The 27,141-nt window shown below is 39.3% G+C and overlaps 2 protein-coding genes across 2 annotated transcripts; one reads left to right on the forward strand and one right to left on the reverse strand.

Annotated features, from left to right (window-relative positions):
* The first annotated feature begins 1,238 nt into the window (after positions 1 to 1,238).
* On the forward strand, positions 1,239 to 20,984 carry acap1 (ArfGAP with coiled-coil, ankyrin repeat and PH domains 1). The gene is made up of 23 exons (XM_079257653.1): positions 1,239 to 1,668; positions 3,968 to 4,025; positions 8,132 to 8,251; positions 8,618 to 8,671; positions 8,840 to 8,898; positions 9,266 to 9,449; positions 9,721 to 9,765; positions 9,911 to 10,006; positions 11,896 to 11,970; positions 12,250 to 12,362; positions 12,536 to 12,587; positions 12,679 to 12,779; positions 13,034 to 13,145; positions 13,268 to 13,479; positions 13,696 to 13,765; positions 13,943 to 14,037; positions 16,395 to 16,588; positions 16,770 to 16,820; positions 17,021 to 17,196; positions 17,401 to 17,510; positions 18,912 to 19,022; positions 19,100 to 19,161; positions 20,422 to 20,984. Exons 1-23 carry the CDS (start codon positions 1,439 to 1,441, stop codon positions 20,517 to 20,519), a joined length of 2,478 nt encoding a protein of 825 aa, XP_079113779.1. The 5' UTR covers positions 1,239 to 1,438; the 3' UTR covers positions 20,520 to 20,984.
* Positions 20,985 to 22,671: 1,687 nt separating this feature from the next.
* On the reverse strand, positions 22,672 to 26,743 carry slc16a13 (solute carrier family 16 member 13; the record flags this gene model as incomplete). Its single annotated transcript, XM_079257366.1, has 5 exons — positions 22,672 to 22,835; positions 23,508 to 24,039; positions 25,023 to 25,279; positions 25,791 to 25,934; positions 26,602 to 26,743. 5 exons carry the CDS (start codon positions 26,741 to 26,743, stop codon positions 22,672 to 22,674), a joined length of 1,239 nt encoding a protein of 412 aa, XP_079113492.1.
* Between the last annotated feature and the right edge of the window lie 398 nt (positions 26,744 to 27,141).

Genomic DNA, 27,141 nt, shown 5'->3' on the forward strand with positions numbered 1-27,141 from the left:
GCATTACCTTCTTATTGCAGGTAAAGATGAGAAACTCAATCTGTGAGGGTGAACAGAGGAGAAAAGGAAAGAGCAAAGAAAAAGGAAAGAAAAAACTTCTTTTTTTTTTTTTTTAAACTGTGCAATCTGTGCAATCAAACCCAGACAGAAAACCAGACAACCAGCTGCTACACCTATATAAACACAGTAAACATCTTAGGTCTCTAAGAAAGCACAGCACATAATTATCAGGAGCACCTGCAGGAAGAGAAACTGTAAAAACAGTAAGCAACAGTGAACAACAACTCCGAGTGTATGTCTGTGTACAAAATATAAAGGGTGAGATGTATCAAGCAGTCATAAGTGCAACTGCTCCCTGTCCAAGGACCAGTAGCAGACTGAGAGGGCCCCAAGCACCAGGCAACCAGCAGCAAACACAGAGCCCAGAACTAGCTTGCCCACCAGAGGAACAGCCACAAAACCCTCCAAAAACGAGGCAAAGGAAAGAGTCTACCAGAGCCCTCACTTCAACTGAACTTTGGCCTTCACGTAGTGATGGGGGTTGGCGGGCCTACTGGTTTATACTGGTTCAGTTATGCTGCTTTGCTCACCAGTTATATCTCATAATCTTATCGCATAGTTTCGACTTCAGAGGTCTGAGTGACAATTTGCCTCACTTTCGTACAACACTGACCTATCATCTTGATTTAGTCATTATTTTGTCTTTTTCTTGTTTTTTTTTTTAAAAGAAAAGTCTGGCAGATATGAGCTTCCATAGTGGGAAAAAACCCCCCAGAAAACTGGTTTTCTTTACAGCTCAACAAAAACAAAACAAAAGGTTGCCAGACAAGAACACACACCCCGTCTCTGCACGTGTGAATCTCACAACTCTTTGACAGCTCAAGCGGTGAAATAGGAGAAAATAACCTGCTGTTTTCTCTTCAAATGTCAGGCATGATCCTATTATGATGGGTTTCTCATATCTGTGTCTTCATATGATGCGACGTAAAGGAGTTTGCACAGAAATGACTGGATACCTCGCAGTGTAGCCTCCCAGTTTGGCTAGTTTTTTTTTTTTTTTTTACTTCAAGGCTGTAATTTGCTGCGAGTAAGAAACCCGGAACTACTGAGACGTGATGGAGGGGCTGACTCGTGTGTGAATGTGTGTGTGTGTTTAGCGAGAAACACAGAAAGGGAGACAGTCGGCGAGCTTGACAAGACTTCTTGTGACACGCACAGCCTGCCATTTTATTCATCTCACTGTGGGAATATTGATCCGGATTGACCAATAAGGACTCTTCATTTCTGGGGAAAGTTTTGCGATTTTTTTTCTGCAGCATCATCTTCACGGAGACGCGGACAAAAGCATGTATTTTGAAGGATAAGATGGTAATAACCCAACTAACATCCCCCTGCGCTCATTGATTAGTTGTGACAACTCGTCTTCAAACACGGATGCATGCGGCACATCAAGCGGAGAGAGAGAAAAAAATCCGAACAGGACGATCTTCGGGAGGAATTAAATTTACCAAACCCGAACAATGATCCAGGTTGTAAAGAGCTGAAACCAACCACATCTAGGTTTGTTTCAGACGAGGGCTCAGATTTAAACAATTCTCCGCCACCAAACGCAGGGATGACAGTGAAGTTGGACTTTGAGGAGAGTTTGAAGGACTCGCCACGCTTCAGGTAAGAAACCTCACCTAGAAAGATGCAGGTGAGACAGTTTGTGGCTTTCAGCAGTAAACGCATAATATATCCTGTTTTTATGCAAAATATAGAAATGGACGGCTAAGAACTGCCTAAATGTTTTAAATGCTGAGTGTTTTCAGTGATAACAATCGGTACTGGATGAGGCCAAACAGTGTTGTGTCACTGCTGGGGTCAGCAAAAGAAATGAGGGACTGCATACAGGCCTGCAGAGTTGTGAACACAGATCCTCTGTCTTTATTCTTGCTCTATTCTGACATGTTACTGAAACACAGGAAGTTCAAATCCTGACTAAAGCTCTCAAACGAAAATTAGAAGGGAAAAAAAGAAGATGCATTGATTGGTGACTCATTCAGACATGAATTTGTGCTAATAGTAAACTTTATAATTTCATAGTTACTTCCAGGCATTTATGGAAGCTGAACACATCACAAGTTCAGAAAGAAACCGTGACTGTCTATTAGTGCATGTCAGTAATTCATTTTCTTTCAACATCAGCATCTGGTGAAATCTTCTCACAAAGCTGGTTTTGCAAGAGGCTTAAGAGAGAGGTTGATAGAACTTGGGTGTGCCTCTCAGCTTCTGGCACTGTGCCTGAGTCACACCAACTGCTGCCCTCTCCTCCAGCTGATTTATTATGGCCATTTTGAATTTATGAGTCTTGTATGGTGGTGGAAAGTTTGAGCTGTGGCATCCGCCACATTGACGTCTTATGTCAAGCAGAAAAAGGAAGGATACGGTTATGAAACGTGTCCAGATGCACAGGCAGGGAAAGTAGAGGAACGCAGAGGACATAATGAGATCTTCTGACAGTTTTGGCGAACTACTTAGATGTGCTACCTCTTGTTGCTTGGTAACAGTGGGGTAGAGGGGAAGCAGGAAATGAAGTGAGATGTGCTGAGGTGATCAACAGGAGACAGGAAGTGTGTTTTCTGTGGGGAGAACCACGGCGGAAACTCAGCTTCAGCTCAGCTTCAGCTAAGCCTGAATATTCTCTCTTGCTTTTTGCCTGTCAGGCAGGGAGAAAAGTAAAGGATGTACCACTCCGCGGAAGGAATCTTTCACTTATCCTCCTCTGCAGCCTCGTCTTTGCCCTTTCTTTCCTTCTTGCCTTCGTTGACTTGTCATTTGGTCGTATTTCAAGAGGACATGACCTCAGACTTTGCTTCAAGCCTCCTTGCACTAACAAACACAAACAGCCACTGTCTGTCCTGTCCCTCCTCTCTTCTCTCTCCACTCAGACTCGTCTCTTTTTTTTCTGTCTCTCTGTACTGTTGGTGGAAGGCAGCGGAAACCACATGGTTGAGCAGAAAGAGAGAGACAGAAAGAGGCAAAATGTCACTCCAAAAACCTCAATACTACCCTTACAGAGGTGTTTAAGAGGCCTTTGTATGTGCATGGGTTGGACAAGGCTTCATACAGACATCTCATAAACAAAAATTGAACCACAACTATCCCTGACTGGGTGCTTTTCTTGACTGTAGTGTCCCAAAACTTTACCAAAGTCCAAAGCTATGTATTTCAAATTCTGTTTAAGGTTGCAAAGTTTCTAAATATATCAAACCCATTGCGATGCAATATTGTGAAGTGATTATAAAAACATGCCCCGGGCTTGAAATGACAGCAGTAATTCACTTAATGTTGGAACGCTGTCGTCTCTGAATTGAATTAAAACAGCACAATATACAGTGTTGTTTTGTGATAGAAAATTTCTTTTATATCCAGTTGGAAATTAAATTTATTAACATTTAATAACTGAGGGTGAACTCTCAGTTTTTGGTATTTAAGAATTAGAAAAACAAAAACGGACTAAAAGTGCATGAAAATGTATCTTTCATTCATTTAACCTTTGTTCTTTTTTCCATGATGGAGGATAGGAAACATGTCTGCTCTTTGATGTGTTGATTTTTTTTTTTTTTTTTTTATCTTGGATGAATAATTATTTTAAGATTTTTCATTTTATGTAGGATTTGATAACAATGATAGCGTAAATCATTAATATCAATTGTGAAATGTAGCCAGTCTACCAACAGTCGGAACAGTTTTACATAAATATCATAGAACATGAGAAATGATTGCTAATTGAGGTATGATACAGTATCTTATTAAGCCACTTATCAAACATGCAACACAACATATAAAATATGACATCATTTTAAATGCTAGATACATATTTTAGCAATACTGCACGATGAATCTTTTCATATAAGTCAGTGCATGATGAACTTTGACAGCGACGGTGTTTATAATTATAAATTTATGCCTTCCTTCCTCTTAGAGCTGCCATCGAAGTCGTCCAAAATGATGTGAATGAGCTTGAGACTCGGTTGGACAAGGTGAGATGCATGCACACACTCCCACTCTGCTCGGCTCTACTTTAACTAGTTTTCCACACACAAAAAAAGAAATCACTCAAGTGAGAATCAAATATCGGTGGACACATGCTTCTCGTATGTGGAGGCAGTGAAGTGGGAGGTGTGTACTGGTTTTGAGGGAAGATTTACCTGAATGTAGCAGGAAGTAGCTGCATGTGCTGCTTCCTCATCATATTGTCCTGCTTCGTACAGACCTACACTTTGTTCTGCTTTAGTGTAAAAATCCATATTCCTGGTTTTGTGCATCATAACTGATGGTTTCACATCTATTCATCAAACAGACACGAGTCACAAGCTGTTTCTGTTCCCTGATGAAGAATAAATCAAAAGGTTGTGTTACTATGTTGTTTAAGCTTCTAGTGTTGAGTTTTTGTTTGTAATCAAATTGCCTCCCAAAGACATCTTCGCTGGAAAAATGTCAGGGAAATTACCATCCTGTGTTCAGCAGCGGGGAAAAAAACAGGACTAACTGGATTGAGAAATGTGTGGGAACATTTATCTGGCCTGTGTAGTTCATCACCCTCAGTTTTTATTCTGTGCAGCTGAACTCTGATCTTAGAGAAAAGAAACAGAAAGGAAACAAAAATTCTTGCTTGCATGAGCTGCTTTTTCATGAGATTACATCGAGGATGTGCTACATTTTGTTGTCATTCTTGTGTTGCTCTTCAGCATGCTGTAACATGTTTGAGCTACACAAAGATAAAAAAAAGTGACTTTAAGTTCTTCTCACTTGTAAAGTCTGTGTGTGACGTGACCGTTTCAGAAAAATGTAACCAAACTTGAGGAAAAATAGCAATGCACTTCCTACTTCATGATTTTAGTCTGAGCTACCTGATGTCATATATGCAAAATCTAAAGTCCCCTTTTACACTTGCATAAAAGCTCCATAACATTTACTAACATTAGGGTTTAATCAGCCTTCATTACTGACTCTGTAACTACAGCAATTGACTCTGCTGTAGTTATGGTAACGGTTGATGTGAACACAGGCTTCATGAATAAGTATCGCTCACTTTTCTTTATAGAAACATAAAATAAGCGTCTGAAAATGGTAGCAACAACTGGCAAAACAGAAGAGACTGATGGATTTCACATGTTTGGAAAACATTTGACATCTCACTCCCAGAACTGCTGTGTTTGGACGGATGTCTGTTCTCTGTTTAAAATCAGTAAGGTAGTTCCGTCATGTAAGAATGTCGTGGTTATCGTGGTTATCACAAAGTGAAGTGCAACATGGCCTGAAGTATACTGTATACAGTGCAAGGTCATCTCGTTACATTTTATAGATTTAACACATTACTTTGGATTATTTTGAGGGGGAAAATACCAGAAAACTTCCCTGAAATTCTTTACTTGAAAACATCAATTAACTAAATTATACGACACTGCTATCTATACAGAGCTGTTCTGCAGTCACAAAAAATGTTAGATTGTTATCTGAAAAATGGTTCTCATGTCAGTGAGGTGTTAAACTCATTGCAGGGTTCGACTGATGAATAAAGATTGGCCTGCATGCAAGATGCAAAGGAGGGGCGTAAACTGAAATGGGTGTAAACTGAGCAGTGCAAACTGAACCAAACATCTTTGCAAATGACTGAAGAAAGGCATGTCTAGAACAATGTTAGCATTCATATTCAGAGTGCAGAGGAGTGAGCACAAATTGTAACTGTGGTTACAACACTAGTGTGTCAAAACACACACACACACACACATATATGTATATGTGTATATATATATATATATATATTTAATTTTATGCTATACGTTCATCCAAAAATCAGAAAATTGATTTTTAGACTGTTCCACTTGTACACAAGCACTTAGTGACAGTGCTTTTAGTGGAGAGTGAGGTAGCTGCTCTTCCTGTAAGTATGTGGATATTTTTTCTGTGGTGACTTCCACTTAATTTGCTTTTCTGTATCAGTATCTGGCTGGGATGCAGTAGATTTCTTTTGCTGCATTTTTCAGCACCAAAGTGAAAGGGCATGACCTGATAGTGGTGTATATGTCTGCTGATCTACAGTAATCTAACTCAGATATTTTGACTTGTCATTGTGGGAAATGTTTATTAGTATTCAATAATATTAAAAACGTTTTAATAAAATGTTTTCCCAAGGTACTGAAGTGCCTCAGTGAGGCTGTATAAAATGTCAAGACCCTCAAGTTAAATCACAAGGTCATTTTTATAATCAGAATGGAGCTTTATGCTAGTGCTTGCTATCAGCGGCTTTCTAAACGTTGTCCAGAGAGTTGTACAGCTTACCATACATGGGCGATTTGTGTCATTTCTGTTATCAGTGTAGTTGCAGATGACAGACATAAAAGAACTGTTACTAATCTAAAAAGCAATTGTGCAAAAAAAAAAAAAAAAAAGCAGAGATAATGTTGGTGAGAAAGTAAAATTTTACACAACTATAAACTGAGTTTTTTTAGGATTAGCTACTAAAAGCTGCTGATATTGCACGTGGGATGAATTCCTCTTTGTACAGCTTCATAGTTTAATATAAAAACACACTAACATAATTAGAGAGAACAACCAAACAGATGAAAGGTCAGTGTCAGTTATGTGTGGGTGGAAACTGTGCATAGATGTTGTTTCTTAAAACGTTGTATATTCAATCTGCACAGGCTATATACTTTTTGGCACAACAAGCTAATCCGCAACCATTGCCGATCCGTTTAAAGATGAACAGGGAGTGAAAGAATATAGATTACACCCATCAAAAGCGTAAATCCAGACCACTATTGCTAAATGTTGTGAAAAAAAAACATCTTAACAAGCCTGATTAGAAGTTCATATCCACACATATGTGTAAGAGGGCACTGTGTCATAGCCTGCAAGGTGATGATCCACCTGGTTTATGTTGGGAAGAATGGAGTGGGGTGGTGGTAGGTTTGGGTTTTTGTGACATAGAAGAGTCAATCCAGGTCAAAACTAAACGTGAGTTAAACCAGTTGGTGAAATTTAGCCTTTAACCCACAAAATATGATTTACAATGAATAAATAAATACATAAAATGTCTGTTAAAACAGCAGCAATGGTGGTTCCTAACAGTAAAGTCCTATGATATAGCATACAATTCAAAACCACTATTTTAGGGTGTAATAGCCCTTTAGTGGAAAAAGCAGCAGCTAAAGAGTCAGATGCTTCTGACAGGTTCTTGCAAAGAACAAATTAAATTAACTTGAGTGTAAAAATCTGACTCAGATGATGGTAGATGTAAATAAGACTCCAAATAAAGTTAATGTCCTGTGACTTCATGCCTGAGGTTTTGCAAGGTCAAAGTGGTGTTGTGCATATGGCTTGTTCCTTGTGGTCAGTTGCGTGTGCACAGGGCTTTGTGACAATGCGTGTGTTCCCCTACAATTTTTTTGTGATCCTGAGACCACTCAGGATAGGATACATTTGGTTATGTGCTGAGAACTGTGACAAGATGTTGTGTGAGGGAGCTTGTCACTTCATACCTAGGTACAATTTGTCAATTTGCCAACATCTCTTTTTTTCATACATTTTTTTAAAATGTGTTTTAAGATATACAGTATCAGTCAATGGTTTGGACACACTTGTCCATTAAATCTTTTTCCAAAATCCTAAATTTATCCAGACATCTGACTTACGTTTGAAGAACGGAAATCTTTGCTAACTCTCTGGTTTGTTTCCATGGCGCAGCTAGCATGCAAACACACTAGCTTTGTATGGAGGTGTTTTTTCAAGTGGAAAACATGTGTTACTCATCATTAATGTATTCATTTCTGATTGAGGCTTTTATTTTAGATCAGTACTGATAAGTCCTTTTATCCTTGATTTCATGTATATATCTAGATCAGCATCCTCCTGCTTGTTGCATTAAATCTATGGCCAGAATAGTTTACTGTTGTCTGAATGGTTGGTAGCAGGAGCTAATAATGATTATGAAACTAGCGCACACTGTGACTTGATTGTGTGGACTAGAAATAACTTCCCTCTTGCTTACTTATTCATAGTGATAACAACATTCGTCCCCTCAACAACCTTTTTGTAATGCATTCGCAGTGTTTAAGTGTTATTTTATATTTGTGTCTTCTAGCTTGTGAAACAATGCCAGGCCATGCTGGATGCAGGCAGAGCATACTGTCAGACCAGTAAGAGCTTTGTCAATGGCCTCCGAGAGCTGGGTCACCACTGCTCCGGGGACAAGATGATGGAGGTGAGAACACTCTGACATGCCAGTCACTAGTTATTTTTACACTCGAGTTATCTCTCATGTTATTCCTGCACCAAAGGCTGAGCCATGGTGAAAGTATGTGATCACTGCCATAGTCTCTTTATCAGCAAGATTATGCAAAACCTTAGAAGCAGATGAACTCTTCTGTATTTGTTACATAAGGTATTGGCATGGGTTCTTGGTAGGATGCACGGTAATGATTTTTAAAACGTGTGTGCGCTTGTTGAGTTAATTTTGTGATAAAACTGAACTTTAGAATTAGATGATGGCTAGAAATGTAAAAGATCTAATTGCTTCTAAGCTTTTATGAAATGAGGAGCCTAATTATTCTGAGATTTTGCCCTGCAGGGTTGCTTGGACAGATTTTCCAAAAAACTGTCTATCATCTTGGAATCACAGGGGGTGAGTGTTTCTGTCCATCTCTTAAAACCTGTCAAACTTCTTCATTCTGCTCATGACCATAATCAACTCAATTGTAAGGTCCTGTGAGGCTTCAACACAGCTTTGAAAACGCTGTATTTGATTTCTACCAGCGAACCATGCTGAAAGTTTTTGCCTGTCTCCTTGTAGGAAGTGATTGAGACCACACAGAAGTCGGTCAAGACGAAGCTGCAGAACTTTGTGAAGGAGTGAGTGAGCTACTTTGGCAGCCCTCCCTGTTTGTTTAATCTAATCTTATTGGATTTGGTGCTTCTTTCCCAACATTAGCAGTGTAATACATGCAATTAGCCAACATCTTCAGACTTAGGCAGTCCCTTTCATCTCTGTCAGCCATTTCCTTCTGTTTATACTTTGTCTTGAAGTCTGCTTCTATAACATGGAATAATCTGGTAAATTAGATTAGGGTCATCAACCTTGGTCCCTCTATTTCTGCTCTGTAAAACTCAAAAAGGAAATGATATTTATAAGAACAATTACTTTTCTCAGTATTCTCATTTTACTAATATTATTAAAGAAGATTTAACCTTTTCCTTCTTCTTCTACCTCGTTCCTCAGAGATGTTCGTCGGTTCAAAGATGTGCGGAAAGAGTTTGAACGCAGCAGTGAAACCTTGGAGGGAGCGCTGGTGAGGAACGCTCAGGCTCCGCGCGGGAAGCAGCACGAAGTGGAGGAGGCAAGCAATGCTCTGCTTAATGCACGTAAGGCTTTTCGATCTGAGGCCTTGGACTATGTTCTAGAGGTGAGAAAAGTACCAAACATTATGAAAAAAATAATCTTATATTTGCAGAAAATTGGGCTTATGTTTGATCTATTTCAGTTTTGGCAATCAGAGAGGTACCAGAATAAAATACACGGCAATACATCTGATTGTAGTGTTTTTATTGATGACAGGGTTGGTTCAAAACGTTTCTCCAGTCTTGTGGTTGTGGCTGCAGCTGGCCTGTATAATTTTTTTCTTGGTCATGGAAAAGTGTGTGTTGCCACCGTTTTTTTTTCTCTCTTTGCTTCAGATTAATGTCATTGAGGCCAAGAGGAAGACGGACATTCTGATGGCAGTAAGTAATGCAAACCTAATGTTTTTAGTAAGAGATGATGAAAAGAAAATAAATAACAGTGCATTTAACTTTAAAACGTAGACTTAGCATGTATTGTGTGCATCATTGGGCAGTTTTCTTTCATGTCTGTTCTGTTTCCTATCAGATGTTGTCACTGATGGAGGCCCAATCCCAGTTCTTCCAGCAAGGCCACCAGGCTCTATCGGAGTTGGATGAATATCGACAAAACCTCACAAAAGAGGTAATTGTTGCCTTCATTATGTTATATTATACTATCATGTTACATTCTATGGACATTTTCCAGCTAAAACTACATGGCAAAAATGTCTCCTAAAGATTTAGTCAACTAAAACTTCTGCTAGCAATACTTTTAAGCATATGTGTACTGCAGGTCTAATTGATAATATTAGTCTACAAATGTATAGCTTAAATGACTTGCTAGTCAGGAAGCTGAATACTTAGCATGTGAAGCAGTAGCAAGTGGCTTTTTCTCACCTTTTCATACTCTAGAAGAGTTAATCACATCAGTTCATGATGAGATGTGCTGATTTGGGTTTCCTCCCAACGTGCTACTGTGCAGTGTGGTCAAACATCTGAAGTTTAGTCTTTTTTCTTTGCGAATTGTGCATTTTGATGTTGGGAGAAATTGCTGTGGACATCCAGTCCACTTGTGTTTATCGTTGGCATTGTCCAGGATGCCAGGAACCTGCTAAAATGTCTTCTTTTATAAAGGTGGTCCCACTGATGGTGATGATCCATTTATCAGGTGTATTTGATTATTAGCATCTGGATGCTACTCACCCTCTTAATTTCAATTAAAGCAGTGAGAATATACTTCATTTTTAACACATGAATACTTTATGTTTTCTGATTTAAAAAAAAAGTTTATCTTTCTGATTTCAAATTTTAATCTAAGAAACAGTCATTTATATTTTAGGTGAGTAAAAGAGAGCGCGAAAGACAGTCTTTTAAAAAAAAAAAATGGCTTCACAGATGTTTGACAGATTAGCTGTAGTGGAGATATAGAAAGATTTTCCACCCATGAAAGCAACACAGCATTTTGTAAGTGTCGTGTGGACAAGCTGCATCCAAGCTGGCATCTGTCTATGGTGGGGCAGTCACAAGATGACATCACGCCTTCATCGTGACAGGAAAAAGTGAGCAACAACAGGAAATATTTTTCACGTCTGTGCGTCCCTGTGCATGTGCATTTGTTCCAAGCCTTTATCTGCGGAAGCTGGAAAAAAAATACCTTCTTTTGCACTGTCAACCTTGAGCATCAGCAGAATCACTGCTGAATGGTTTTTTTTTTTCTAAAGAAAAATAATTTAAAACAGGAAATAAATTGCGAAAATGTTCACTTACTGAAACTAACTACGGCAAGACTCTTCCTGTTTCAACAGGAATTGATAGGAATGAGAATACACAGTTAAAACAGGAAAAAGGAAGATGACAAGTAATACATGAAACAGACTCTTTATAAATTAAAGTGTCTGTTGTTCTTGGATTAAACACCAGTCACACAAAGGAGTTCGACACTTCCTTATTCCTGTTTCCAGAAAAGCCTGCAGTTAACCCACAGTTTAATCTTGTTTTTCCACTACTTCTCAGAACCAAACATGTTAAAGAAGAAAAATAGAGGAATGTAGTCCTTGTGGAAAGGAAATCCAGCCCAGACTGATGGAGGACAATGGCAAAAGGACTAAACAAATTCCTTAAATGCACAATTATATGTAGCCAATGGGGCAATTTGCCAGTTTAAATGGGGTTTATTAAAAAAATTGGAATATCCCCTTCATTTTTCCTTTTTTTTTTATTCTACTTACAAATGCAAGTAGATTAAGTATTTGCTTTAAGAGTTTTTTTTTTCATGGCTTATCAAGAATGGATGAAAAAGGTGTGTGAGAGTACTGAAGTTTAATTTATCACTGCTGTGTCCTTTGTTCAAGATGCTACATCTGATCCTACAGTGAACTAAATAAAGTTCTAAATGATAAAAACCTTTGTGAATCGGAGGTTTTAAGCTTTCGGCGCTTTCATCTTGACAAATGAATAAAAATGCATTAATGCAGTGGAATAATATAAATCAGTGTTTGTTTCTAAACGAAACGTATGTTTCTGTTCTGACAGCACACTCAGTTCGTCCTAGATGCTGCCAGGGAGAAGAGGGACATGGAGCAAAAACATGCAGAGATCAAGAAAAAGGTGAAATAAATAAGAAAAATGTGCAATTTAAAAGGATAAACCCCTGATTTTCTCATTGAAGGTTGTTTAGTTGCATTGTTGAAAAGAACACAACTATGTCTGTGGCTCTGGTGCCCTGGTTTTGATCCACCGTGTTATCTGGTGGAGTTTTCTAATAAATAAACAGAGACTTTACAAACTTATCTCTCTCAACCATAGTAAATAATACAGGATCACATTGTAAAACCAGAGAAACACACACAGCAATTTCCATGACTTGTGTCTCTTTTACATATGCAGGACATGTCCTTTGATGACTCCATTATGGATTTTAATGCTGATGCAGCTAATGGAATTGCAATGGAGGGCTACCTCTATAAAAGGGCCAGCAATGCTTTTAAGACTTGGAGCAGGTACAGGTTTCATCACCAAATACACACATAATAGCTGCTCTTTCTTTTTCTCCTTTCATAACTTTTACACGTAGTTTCTAAGATGTGAACTGCGTGTGTTGACAAGTTACCTTGATTTAAAAGGCTGAGTCCTAGACTCCATAATCATCCTCTGTGTTCTTTCTCCACCTCAGACGTTGGTTTTCAATACAGAAAAATCAGCTGGTGTATCAGAAGAAATTCAAGGTATATTTAAAATCTTGTAAGTTCAGAAGAAAGAGCCCCCAGAAAACACATGTCTTTACTATATGTTTTTTCTTGTCTATGCCTCCTTCAGGACCAGCCCACAGTTGTGGTGGAGGATTTGCGTCTCTGCACAGTCAAGCCCAGCTCTGAAAATGAGAGGCGATTCCTCTTTGAAGTGGTGTCCCCATCTAAGTGAGTTAGTGTGGGCGCACAGCTTAATGCAGTCATTGCGTATATGTGTCTGAGCCATGGGTGTGGATTTTCACCGGCATTAAGTGTGTGGATTAATGTGCCCTGCAGGCGGTTGTGGGGGTGGTGTGTGTTTATTGTATTGTGTACGTTGTGCGTGTTGTCTTTGAGAATTAGTCAGTTGCTGTTTCCTGTTTCTCGTGTCACGTACTGAGAAATTAGACAGTCACAGTGTTTCTATGTCTGTGTTTTCACAGGTGCTGTTTGTTGCAAGCAGACTCAGAAAGGCAGCAGCAAGCATGGATCAGTGCTGTCCAGAACAGCATCGCCTCAGCCTTTCAGGAGCACAGAGAGGACCCACACAGCCCTGTGAGGAAACACACATGTAGCTGTATTTTCAAGGGAATTTTGTTCTGCTGAGATGCAGAGAAAGTTTTTTTTTTTTTTTTTTTGCTTTGTGTTTCTTAATTCCTGCATCTTTGTGTGATCAGAGGCAACGCTGCAGCTCTGTGTCAGCCAACAGTATACTGGGAGGAGGGGTTGGAGGAACCACGGATCAGGACAACAAGGGTTGCAAGGCATTGGAAGAGGTTCAGGCAATCCCAGGGAACCGACAGTGCTGTGATTGTGGCGAGCCCAGTCCTGACTGGGCCTCAATCAACCTGGGCATCACGCTGTGCATTGTCTGCTCTGGAATACACAGGTAATCATTGCTGTACCATCAACATGATCTAATTGTAAGTTATGCATTGAAACTAAGTTTAAACTAATGAAGGCCAAAAAGTCCTCATTATTCCAAAACATCCTCATTCTGATGGTGTAAAACTATTAACTGGTCCCCATTAAGATACATGAACAAGTACACACACACACTCACTTGCCTTAAGTCATGTGTTGCAATAATATCCTTCTCTATCAGGAGCCTGGGAGTCCATTTCTCCAAAGTGCGCTCCCTAACTCTTGACTCCTGGGAGCCAGAGCTCATTAAGGTAATTTAACCATTTAACAATAGCTACACAAACCTTATTACGGCCTTTTCTATGTTAACAAAATGTTCCTGTGAGAATAATAACTATGCAAGGAATTATGTTAACTACTCTTTGCCCCAAAAGCGATCAACACTGAAAGAAATTCACTGCGTTCTTCTTTTCTTTGCTGTTTTCAAGCTGATGTGTGAACTGGGGAACACAGTAATCAATAGGATCTATGAGGCTCGGATTGACGAGATCACCATCAAGAAACCCCACCCCTCCAGTCCCAGGTACAGAACAGTCAGTATGATCTAATGAATGGACATAATGGGGATTTTACTCATTTTACATTGCAGATTGTATTACATTAAGGGTCCTCTGAATAAACCTACAGGCTTTGTCTAAGTAGAGACAAATACCAAGTATTTCCACAAAACACTCCAGGATCATGCACTCAAAAAATATGTCATAAAAGCTCAAATTTCTTGACCTCTGGCGTACTAACTTACTGATTAACTTCTATAGCCATGCTGCAAATTTTTATGCGCAACCATAATAGATTTTCAATATTATGAATGGCTGATAGAGGTGTAAATCATTGTCTTCATCATTTAATTAATATACAGTTCCCTTGTTAACCATCCAATGTATCTTGCATTTTCAGATTACTGTGTAGTATATCTATATTTTTACTAACACAATCTGTGAGATCAGCTTGAACTACTTTAGTTAGTCAATTAGTCATTGAAACTCAGTTTTCTTAAGGCTAAAAAGCTGCATCTTTATCGTTTCTCGTGTTTTTGTACATCTTACTACTAAACAGTTCTATCCACTGCTAATTGTCTTTAAATTTTGCAAAGATTCAGACTTCATCGGTTCTGCAGGTTTTCGGAAGGCAATTGCATGTATTACTATTTTCTCTTGGATGCTTGGATGCAATTCTAATCTTTTTTTATTTAATTGCATCTGTGAATAAGATAACGCAGATTGACAGACATAAAACTGAATTTTTGAACCATCAAGTTGATTTCTCATTAGCTGAAGACTAAGCAAATTTCAGTATGGTATTCAGTGTGTCCTTGAGTATTTTTTTAAAAGATTTGAGCATGAGCAGCAAAAGAAGTGACAGACCTAAATAAATTTACAGCAGATAAACTGTATCTGAAAATGTTGTTCTTAAGAAATAGGGTAGAAAAAAATCCAACAAAGCAACACAAGACCTGAGAAATGCATCTAGCCACTCAGTCGGTCCGCCTACTGTTCACTAAATCAGAAAGGATTTCAATGAAAAGGCAGCCATAAGAAACCATTTTTATTGAGGGAAACTGTAAATAAAAAGCCAGATTACACAGGAATTAAGCTAAAATCAGCAGCGGCAGTGGAATCACCTTTAGCATGAAAATAAGCAGAAATCCAACGTCTGAAGAGAAGCTTTTAAAGGTTCATCAAAAGACTGAAGAGCTGTCACTAAAAACTACTTTAAGAAATAACAGAAGGATTTAGACTTTTTTGACAAATGAGGATTATTTGAACTGTTGGGTGAAGGTATAACTATTGCTTATCTTTCCTGCAGCACCAAAGTCTTGAGGGACTGTTGAAACTCTTCACTCTCCAGCACAGAAAACTTGACAAATCCTCATATATGAAAGCTGATTTAGTGATTTTCTTTTCCTTGATAAAATAGAAAGTTGAAGTTGTTTGTGTTTTTTTCATACTTTGCTGTTTTCCAATAAGTTTATCTTAAAAAAAAAGCATGCATCCCAAAGTACTTATTGCAGTCCATCACTGGGCTTCAGTGCTATAATCTAGTGTTGAGAAATGTCCACGCTTCTGCTGGCTTTAGTCTGACACATGAGGCACTGACGGAAAGAAAATGCATAAAGATTCGAGCTGTTTTCCGTGGTATGCAATGTCGCTCTTGAGGCAGCTGCAAACCATGAAAGTCTATCCTCCACATATCTTCCTCTGCTGTTACATTATTGATGTTATATAAAGTACTAAGTGTATGTTTACATCATATTCTATTGATTACTGTACAGCTACATCTCTGGATGAGTTTATTCTCTGCAGGTCTTCACTGTTGAAAATAAATTTTAGATCAATTATTCAGTAAAAGTATCTCCTCTGTGAAGATCTTTGTGGCTTACCAATTCCCCCCTGACTAATTCTTTTCGACTGATTCTTTGACTTCCTTGTCTATGTTCTGCGTTTAGTTGCAACAGACAGGAAGCGTCGCAGGTACATCATGCAGATGACTGATATTTCCGGAAACTTGTTGTAAGGCTGTTTGCAATGAGCAGCCTTTTTTTTTTTTTTTGTCTTTCTGTTTCTTACATACAAGCTGTTAAATCAATGTCATCGTATGTGATAAACTTTGACTCTTTATTTATTGTAAAGGTTAAAAAACTTTTGTTTTTCATCTAACTAAATAAAAATAAGGAACTTTTTATTTCCTGCATGAGACTGATATTTGCTCAAAGTTATTGCTTCATTTACAAAACTGTTAGAAGTATGGGCTCTTGTTACAGAGATGGAAGTCTTGATGACAAAGTAAAAATGTAATTAACTCAAGTCTTTGACAGAAACTTGTGGGAGAATTAAACATTTTCCTCTTCTTTGATCTTTTTTTTAAAAATTTTCCCCTCAGAGGAGACAAGGAGTCATGGATTCGATCAAAATACGTGGAAAAGAAATTCATCCAAAAACTGCCTGAGGCTGGGAGGAACCCCCCTCTGAGGCGATCTAGTGCCAGGAGAAACCGATCAACCACACAGGAACGAATCACCGAGCGACCGCCACTAAAGCCCAAACCAAACCGAGCCACGTTGCCTCGTGTCACAGGTAGAACAGGACTCAGAATGCATCTGCCTGTTGCACTTTTTATTCATTCCTGCTGGTGTTAACAAGATAGAAACGTGACGTTCCAGCAAATTTATGTGAAATATTTATGGAGTTTGATTCTTTGAGGCCATTGGGGATTGTGGATCAACCAGTTTTCGCAAATCTCTGTCTTCCTTCACAGGATTGAGCCCTAAAGACATTGCCCAAATGAACAATACAGGCTTTCACAAAGGTGAGACAAAGGACATACACACACACACATACACACCGATGCATCATCTGACTTGCTTAAAACAAGCACGTACTTTAATTTGAACTATCAGAGCTTTGAAAAGTATCACATGAAGTATTAAAACATGCATCTTTGGCTGTAATGCTCCTAAAAATATCATCATAAGATGAAAAATAATAGGACGTAAATTCACCCCCTAGACGTGGAAGAGGAAGAGGAGGATCTTAGCGGTCTTCATCCTGGGGCCCTGCTGTATCGCTCTGCAGCCCTGCAGAATTTCCCCATCATGGCCGACGCTCTGGCCCACGGAGCCGATGTCAACTGGATCAACTTGGCCGAGGACTCGAGCACACCCCTGATACAAGCCGTCTCCGTGGTGAGGAGAGCACGCACTGACCATCTCGACAGAACAAGCTGAATCCTTCTGAACCTTTTGTCCAGATGCATTTTAAATCAAAGATACAGTAACTCCAAACTGATAAGAAACAGAGGATAGAACTGGTGTCATTCCAAAAAACTTCACATCACGACGGCTGCCTGCACACAGTGGTAATAAGAAATGTGATCCTGTTTCAACCAGAATGCCCTGGCAGCCTGTGAGTTCCTGCTCCAGAACGGTGCCAACGTCAACCAGGCAGACAGCAATGGGAGAGGGCCACTGCATCATGCCACCATCCTCGGTCACACAGGGTACGGGAACACACTCCTCACGCACTCACACATTTATAGCACGGTTGCTTTCATGGAGATCAAATTATTTGTCATCTGCTCCAAAAACCCTTAACTGGTCTAGACTGTACCGAGCCATAAGTAGTTTGTGCCTGATTAATAGTAGGTAATTATTTTATGCTTAATGTTTAATAGCTTTGCATTTGCAATGTGCATTTTTATTTACAATAATAAACTCAAAAGTGTTTTGAAGTGATAATTATAGGCTGGCAAAATGTGTTGAGTCCATAGACTGCATGGTTGAGTCTCTAACCAATTTTGCATCTTATATAGCTGGCTTGGTTTTTAACCTGATTAGATCACCATGGTAACTAATACTATGCTGAACTTTTCACAAGGGTGGTAACATTCAAAGGGTCCCATCATATAATTGGTTTTCCCTAAGAGGGTTTCTTACTGGGGGGAAATGACCCAGAAGTATCTGAGTGGCAGCCGTGAGAAAGAGCCGATCAAACTGTCTTCATGCCACAGAGAGGAATTTGTATGCTTTCTTCATTATCTCGTTTAGTGAAGAAAATGCTGGACCATCCTTTAGGAAAGACAGGAGATAACGTTTCTGGACTCCTGATCATTTTCCCACAAATTTAGTTGCTGCAATTTATGTAGATGAGTACAAAACTGGAGGGTAAGGAGTCCAGAAATATCTTTTCTTTTTATTGCTTTTCATCGTTCATCTGAATGATCAGTACACCGATGGGTTTAGGGTGACAACCTTTCAGGAATCTGGAGGTTCAACAGTTCAAACAGATGACAGTCAGGGTAAGACGAACCCTTTATGATGTCATTAGTCTTGTACAGGCAACAGGAGGCGAATATATGATTTGGTAGATGCTGTTTTATGATGTCCTGCCACTGCAGCACACCAGACAGTTAGCATAAATAAAGCTTGGCTGTGTGAAATCTTTAATACATCTTTCTGCTCTGCTTCATTAAGACAGAATATGCATATTATTTAATATCATCACAATTAGCTTGTAAACCATTTCAAACAGAGTTTGAGGTATTTTTTGTGATTTAAAAAAAAAAAAAAAAAAAAAAAAAAAAACATCCTCAAAATTACCAAGATGCTTCTTTTGCCAAGTCAACAAGCCCATGAGGACGAATTCAGGAGTAACACAAGAGGCTAAAAGTGCCCTGAAATCCTGTTAACTTTGTGTCCAATTAAATTACAAAATCGAATCTCAAAATGAATTAAAAGCTTTTATTTGCTGTACACACAGTACGAGACATTATTATCTTTTAAGCATTTATTGCAAGATGAGTCAAATATTTAAAGTACAAAAATAAAAAATTGATTTTCAGACTATAAATCTTGCTGATTCCAGTTTTACACTCTCCTACCTCCTCTACTTACATTCCCAGGTTGGTTTGTCTCTTCTTGAAGCGAGGAGCTGACTACAACGCCCTCGACAAGAACCAAAAAGACCCCATCACTATCGCCGTGGACAACGCAAATGCTGACATTGTTACTTTGTAAGTGTTTGAGTTGAGAGTAAAATCATGTGAAGCAGAGAAGGACAACTCCTCTGACACGTTCTCTTGTCTTTCAGGTTGCGAATTGCCAAAATGAACAAAGAAATGCGGGAAATGGACGGAGCGTTCGGGCAATCAGGTCATTCAGAGGGGCAGGGATCTTGGGGGTCGCCGAGTGGGACAGGAGTGGGGCTTGCCAACACCAGAAAAAGTCTCCAGGCTATAAAGAACCATATAAGCGGCTGGGCTTTGGGGGGGTTACATGACTAGCAGAGCTAAGATGACAACTCCAGACAAGAATCACCAATTATCAGATAAAAAATAGAGGAAAAAGCACAGGGTACGACGAGTTTAGACGCTGGAATGCAGGCGCAAAACATACTTATTGATGGCTGTTAAAAAAAAAAAAAAAAGTATCAACAAAGAAAGTCAACATGCACTTTGTGCTGTACATGCACATCATCCTGCACTTTGCAACCTAAAAGCTATCCATATACAATGTCACTAGAGACCTACGCGAGTGCTGTCTGTTTTATTGGGCTTTGTAAGGTATATTTCTAGTATATTTTGGATATTTTATATCCAGTGTGTACACTGCTTTGACATTATCAGATGTAATTTATCGTATGTTCTGGAGTGTCATTCCAGTATTGTAAGCTAAGTTTAGTGGCGCTTGTTCTCCCGCTATTCTGTGAATAGCCAGTCATGTTCAATATTCAATATGTTTTTATTTATAATATTTTTATACCAGGTCTACAGCTCTGTAGTCATCAATCTTAAGGTCAACAGCGGGTTGTTGTATTTATTTTTCCAGCTTTTTTTTTTTTTTTTTTTTTTTTAAAGCTGCGGAGTCTATTCTTTCATGGTTGATTCGGTTGTTGTTAATTGCTTTAACTCCAGTTTCTGATGGGAGCTTTATCAGTCATGAAGGAATGGAAGCATGGTGTGTTTGTCTGCTTGAAACAACTGCTGGTCAGTATTTGACGTGCTGTGCTTTTTCATTGTTTGTCCTTGTTGTGTGCACTCGTGTGCCTTTGCCCTCTGCCCGCTGAGATGTCCATCTGGCCTCAACTGCTTTTGCAGTGTGCCACCTACAGCAAATTAAGAGGTAAAATGCATGTGCATGCCATTGTGTTTATTTGTTCAGCTGCATGCTTCATGCTTGCATGTGTTGACTTATAACTCTTAATGTGTTCAGGAGAGATTTGCCATCACTGTTTTAAAGAATTGTCTGAAAAATGCTGCAGCTTTTGATGAAAAAAATGTCAGAAAACAGCTGCAGCTGATAGAAAATAAAGGATGTGCTCAAAGGCAGGGAAGGCTCTGCAATTTAGACATTGAATTTGTTGTGTAAATTTCCCAACTTTGCGGCTCATGTCCTCGTTCTGGTGTTTTCCAGGTGACGAAACCTACCATGACATTTTCAGAGACTTTTCACATATGGCTTCAAACAACCCAGAGAAGCTCAAACGCCGCAGCGCAGACCCCAAAACTTAACCAGCTGCTGTCTCCACCTCGTCTGGATCCATCTGTGCACATTTCACCACTTCAGACTCATGCATTCTCACACACATGCAGAAAATATTCAGCTCTCTGGCATGCAAGCACACACTTTTCCTCCTGGCTACCTGCCACGTGTTCAGTTGCAGCTCAGCTGGTGTTGAGTTCAGAGGGGATGAACACTTTAAAAAGTGAATTCTTTGTGTGAGCACGTCAGTGCAGAACAATTGTGTCCAAGTGGAAACACTGGAACCACTTTATGAGTCCAGCATGAGGTGTCTTAATGTCTCACAGAGGGCAGCACCAACACTCTGCCAACAGTTGCTAATTAAAACCAGTGAATCTGTGTTTTTTATTTTTTCTTGTCTTTATAACAAAAAAAGTTTCATGTTCTGCTTTTTTTTTTTCTACTGACCTTTTTGCATGAAAATACAGTGAAGATTTCTGTTGCAGGTTGATACAAAGAGCTGAAATATCAAATCAAAATCAATGTTTTGAGATTTTTACATGGCAATGTTTATGTTTTATTGTCTATATTCTGAAAGGTACTTCGAGGTTGAGTTAAGATCAAATAAACCACAGAAAAAACGTACATTAAAATGTGTTTAATCATTCATTTCAACCTGTATTGATAGAGTAAGGCAGTAATTACAAATTCCTTCACGATTGGTGTACAAGTGAGTTTTTCTGCTGAAACCCCAGCAGAGGGCGCCATCATTTTGTGCAGCAAAACAAGTTCAAAGGATAAAATGATGCAACAATATGCATAACTTTTGAAAGGACAAAAATAACTACCAAGACCTTTGAAACAAAATACACTGTTTTCTTATATTTGTACATTTTAATAACAGTTTGCATTAAGTTTGACAATAATGGATATATCAAGTTAAAAAGAGCTTTTTCCACCTTTAAACAGATACTTAACTCTGTTAAGTATTAACCAAAAGCCCATTGCACTGCAGCAACCCAGCAGTCTGTGTACCAGTGTCCAGCAGTTCACAGTGACCCAGTGAGCGACCCTGTTCTTGCAAACATGGTGTGAGAATCCAGCTGCTCTTAAAGCCAAGCATCTCTGGTTTATAGAAGCAAACTTGGCTTAATCCTTTCAGACATTCAGAGCACTTATGCAGACAACATGGATGTACCATCAGAAAGTACACTATAGAAAGCACAGTTTTGTTCTGCAGAGCGACACAATGCACTGATAAAAGGAGAGATTCCTGAGGCTAAAAAACCCACCAGACACTCTTTTAGCGCCTTGCATAACAAATCAATGTTAACATAGAGCAGCACTGTGTGGTCCAGAACATTTAGTATCTTATCCATACATCTATATAAACAAATTAGTGGTGGTAAAACAGACACTGAAGTTCAAATTGGAAATCAAGACTAGAGTTATGCTGAAGATGAACCCTAATCCATGTTATTTTGAACAAAAGCAACTAAACACAATAAAAACATCAAGAGAAGTCCTGCTTACACCTTTGGTTATGTGTTGGAAATACAGCTTCAAATACAATGGTTGTGGAGATTGTCATCTATTCATGGTCCATTCTCAAAATGCCCTCTTTAATTTCAAAATAACAACCACATTTCACTTACTGCATCTCATCAATGGCATCTATAGTTAAAATGTGCACTTTTTTGGAGATATTGTGCACAAACAAGAGGAGGCTCAACAGAACTTTAGTCCAGCTACAATGATGGACAGCATTCATAGTGTTAATCATCATCCGTGTCACAGTCAGTAAATATAGGTTAAGTGAACAAAGTCAAATTGAAGAGTTACATATGCACAGTCATACTCACGTTTACATTTATTCAAACAACTGTGTAAGTACTTTTTACTAAAAATTCTCAGCCAGATAACCTGTAAGTGCTGGTTAGATGGCATGGTTCTTGTGTTTTCCTTCCTATATTTCTTTGCTGGTTCATTCTTTCGTCTGCTGTCATCACTGTTTGCTGTGGATCTAAGCTTCTGAGGTATAATGATGTTCTTCATCGACTCATGCAACAGAATTCCTGATAATGACGTGTTCAGAAAAGTGCCATGGTCTAACACAGGCTGGTTATTTCACCTGTCTGGCTGCTCCACTGCTTTATTATTTGAGTCAGCTGGCAAACTATTCATCTGCAGCAGCTCGGGATGTCAACTGTTACTCTTGTCAGCAAGGGAGCGTCTTTGAGGAGGCGGTGGATCTGTGCAGGAGAAATAGTGAGGTAGAGTCGCCATGGTCAGGCTACCGAGGAGCAGAAAAGAGCCCGCGACCATGAAGGATGCCACATAATTGCCAGTGATGTCTTTTAGCCAGCCTTCAGACAAAGAGACAGACGAAAACAAAACATCTTCCATTAAATACAGAACATATTAATGAAATGCCATCAAGGTTACATGAAATATTTAGGAACCCTTAAAAATGAGAATGAAATAATGAAAGAGCAATCCTATAAGCATGCATGTTGGTCTCACACTGATTAAAAACCAGTGAATGAGAGGAAGCTGATCAATTTATGCAGTCATGTTCAATCACTGAAAAAAGGCACCAAAAGGTTTGGGTTTTATTTGATCATAATAAAAAGAATCTGGGCTTTCAGATTCTGCTGTGGCAAAACACTGAACCCCAAAAGTCCTAGAAATGGTTGTGTGCGTTGACAAAATGTTGAGAAAACAAATAGTATAAGATACTGGGATGCTTTTTCTTTTTAGGACAGGATTTTTCTTCTTTTCGCTCCAATTCATTAATTTTTTTGTGTCATAAATGTGTTGATGTGTCATAAAACTCTGGCTCTGCTGTAAACAGTTAATCTGACCCGTATTACATCACTTAATGTTCAACTACTTTCAGTTTCAGAGTGTGAATTTCTGTTTTTAGACTGATTTGGGACACTGTAGTTGATTAAACAAGATGCTCTAGCCTCACTGACAGCTATTAGGAACTAAAGATGTTATCTCTCCTCTATCGCTCCTCAAAACTGTGCTCCTACCTGACAGAGGAGCGCCCAGCAGTCCTGCACCACTCTCGATGAGCTGTAGCAGTCCGAGCCCCCCCATCACACGCTCCACACCAACTATCATGGGCACCACTGCAAATACCAGAGAGGTCAATGCTCCAGAGCAGAAGCCGTAGAGTAGGCTGATCAACATCAATACAGCGTAGGATCCCGCCAGGGAGCTCACAGGCAGCAGCATGATGAACACTCCAGCCAGGGCCGTCCACAAACTCACTAAATGAATGAGCCGAAAGTGGCCCAAGTCAGAGAACCAACCCGACACTATTCGGCCCAAAATGTCCGTCGCACCTGCAGCTGACATGACAAAAGCGGCCTGGTACTCTGAGAAGCCACTCTGGCGGCTGTGGGCCACCAGGTGGAAATATGGCACAAAGTAACCCACATTAAAAAGCGTGACGGCCAGTGTGTAGGTCAAATAAGGCCTCTCGCGGAGCAGCGAGAGTTCCAGGTGGGAAGACACTCGATGCAGGATATCAGCACACGATGACTTGCTCTGAGAGTCCGCCTGCAGAAGAAGGAATGAAAGAAATTCTGAGCTTCATCATCATTTTATAACACTGTTATTTTTATAACTGTTTTCATGATAAATTCATGACCTATTGAACTATACACAGCTCAACATGGATGATAGTCAGTTGTTATTAATATGATTTTGGGCACACTTATACACCAAAGTAGATTTTAATTGCTTTTTAATGTCTTGCTATTCATACAACACCCTCTCTTATGTTTATAATTTGGCTTAAAATGTTCCTTCTAAATAACGATTATAGACAGAGCTGGCGAAGGTGGCCCTTGAATTACACTGCTACATAGTTGGACTGCTGGGGGATGCCCCATGATGCACTGAGCACTACACTAATCCTTACATAGCTGGAAAGTTCAGCTGATATGTTATATTTGCATGAATAAAAGTAGCTTCCTTGCACATCTTTTGAATAAAAATCCTTAATTTGCTAGTTTACAGGGTCAGGCTTCTTCTAAATATCTTTACACCAGCTGTATTTTCTCAGTTAATGAGTTGATGAGTTTTTTTCTTCAGCACAGCAAATTTGAGATGCCATTCATCTTGAACTGTAGTCTTTTTTCCTTTTTACGGAACCTTGCTGCAAACATGTCAATAAAATTATCTTTACTGCAAACAGTAAGACAGGAATTTACACACTTCTCAGGATTTTCCATCATTGCATGTCTGCTGTCTTCCTTTCATTTGATCATTTGAAGCCTCATCAAAGGGAAACATTTATCGCCATTCCTTGTCAGTACGAATTGAGAGTGTGATCTAAATAACAGGTAATAACAAACCCAGTGTGGTCTTTTATTTTCCAGAACTGTTGTTTCAAATACACAGAAAACACAAAAATCACACAAACTCTCTTGAGCTAGCAGGTGTAAATCTCTGGAATATGTTTTTGTTTTGTTTAGTGTTCTTATTGAGTGTATGTCTGGTTTTTTTAGGCTACCGTAACGTGCTCTTATCAGGTCTACCTTTGCTGGGGTTTTAGGGCTACGCTGGGGGCGGATGAGGGCTCCACAGGGCACAATGTTTAAGCTTAGGCCACCCAGAATGAGTAAGGCGCCTCGCCAAGCATACGTTTCCACAAGCAGCTGGAAGAGCGGGTTAAAGGCAAAGGAAGACAGGCCAATACTGGAGAAGCCCAGTCCCAGAGCCAGTGCACGGCGGCGGGTGAAGTTAGCCATGACTGTCGCAACCATTGGAGTGAAGACCAGCGCCCAACCCAAACCTGGAGGATAAAGTACACAAAGTGCATGTGACGGGTCAGTTTGGGCAAGTGCAGGTCACTGCTTTAGTTACACAGTTAAGTGATTAACCACAAAAGGTTTTTTTTTTTGGTTTTTTTTTTGCTTGACCTCACAAAAACACCTCTAAAATTACTGAGTTCAAGTGAACAATGTGCTGAATCAGAATGGGACATCTGAAAAATGGACATGAATAAGTTTCCTTTTTCCCTTTTCTAAACAACAATTTACAATGCTTGCATCTGTGAAAATGTCCTAAAAACTTTTAGCTGTAATGCTACCAAAGTTGCAGAGGGATGCCACAACCATTTTAACTATGGCAGGGCATTTAGGTCTTTAGTCGCTTTTTCATGACAGACCCGTCTGTTCCTGGAACGCTCCAGGGTGGTAAGAGTTAAGCAGAAATAACCTTGGCTGTGTAACATCTATAAAATGAAAATGATATGTTTTGTTACAGTAGATATCCCTGGGGAAGAAAAACTAACCCCACAGTACCTGAAACAACACCCATTGTTAGGTAGAGGTGAACAAGGGAAGTTGCTTGCGAGGCGAGTATGAGACCGAGAGCAGCAAGACATCCTCCTGTCATCACCACCAGTCTGGCATTAAACGCATTACACAGTGCTGCACCCAGAGGGCCTGCAAAATACAAACATACACATCTTTATATAGTAATTCATATTTCATTAACCTGAGAAGTTTTGGACCTTTTTTTTTTATAACTGTCAAAGAAATATTGTAAAAAATATCTTGTTTCAGAGATCATTACATTCACCACATTCAATCTGTCCTTACTCATCATTCCAGCTGATGAGTGTTTTGTAATGCTTATCAAAGTGATCTTTATACCACTGTTGCTAAAATAAAAGAGTATATCTAAATCTAAGAAATCAAAAGATTCAGTCTGCTGTTTTTTATGCCCCTTTGGAGACTCCATTACAGCCTTCAATAAAGTTATTGAGCAGGTTGAGTTTATAATGAGGGGTCCAGCAGGGCTTTGTATGATGTTAACCACACCTACTGTGTGAAACATATTAAACAACTATATGATTAAATCCTTTCAGATATTTTGCAACAACAGAATAGTTCATGTTTAGGTAACTGAACTAGTAACACCAGATTCAGCTTCTTAAATGCAAAGATTTGCTGTTTGATTTAATACGAATGAAATAATCTTAAAAATCAGACACAACCCCTCCAGATCTGAGACAATCTTTCCATTTAAAAACAGTATTCAACATTTTAATGAATACAAACTGATGACAGTATCTTTCCATTTAAAAGCTACAATGGCTGAGTGACTCACTGAAGAACTGCTGTGCTGCAAGGCCAGTGGAAGAGATCCAGGAGATGGCCTGAGCGCTCTCCTCAAAATAGTGGACAAACTCCACGAAGAAAATCCCCAAACTACGCATCAGGCCGAACACAAGGCTTGTGCTGATGAACATGGCAGCAACCAGAACCCAGCCCCAACCTCCATCTGGGCCCTCTTCTTCACCAGCCCTGCTCTCTGATTTCACCTTTGCTTTGGCCATGTCTACATAAGAGGTCACTACAAGAAGAAATAAATAAATAAAAAAATACAGAAAGGTTAGTGCACGAATAAAGTGAGGAGAGCAGGTTTTTTTTTTCCAGGAAGTTCCAAACACGTGAAGACATAAGCCTCAGGAAAAGCAAAAAGCCAAACAAGTCTCAGGTCCTCTCTCTGGCTGACGTAATGATTAACTTCCAACGGGCCAATAAACGGTTGTTGTGTCATTTATGTGTGACCGGGCTGCTTAACAATTTGGCTTTCACTTGACCAGATACGGGTGAGAGGTGAACTGCAGCAACTGATTGCTGATGA

This window comes from Telmatherina bonti (genome assembly GCF_933228915.1).
Source record: "Telmatherina bonti genome assembly, chromosome: 18".
Classification (NCBI taxonomy): Eukaryota; Metazoa; Chordata; class Actinopteri; order Atheriniformes; family Telmatherinidae; genus Telmatherina; species Telmatherina bonti.

Bases quoted from the DNA above. Each gene is read 5' to 3' on its own strand.
- acap1 (XM_079257653.1), top strand. From the start codon at position 1,439: ATGCGGCACATCAAGCGGAGAGAGAGAAAAAAATCCGAACAGGACGAT. The intron at 8,672-8,839 runs GTGAGTGTTTCT...GTCTCCTTGTAG, and splicing joins TCATCTTGGAATCACAGGGG to GAAGTGATTGAGACCACACA. The intron at 8,899-9,265 runs GTGAGTGAGCTA...CTCGTTCCTCAG, and splicing joins CTGCAGAACTTTGTGAAGGA to AGATGTTCGTCGGTTCAAAG.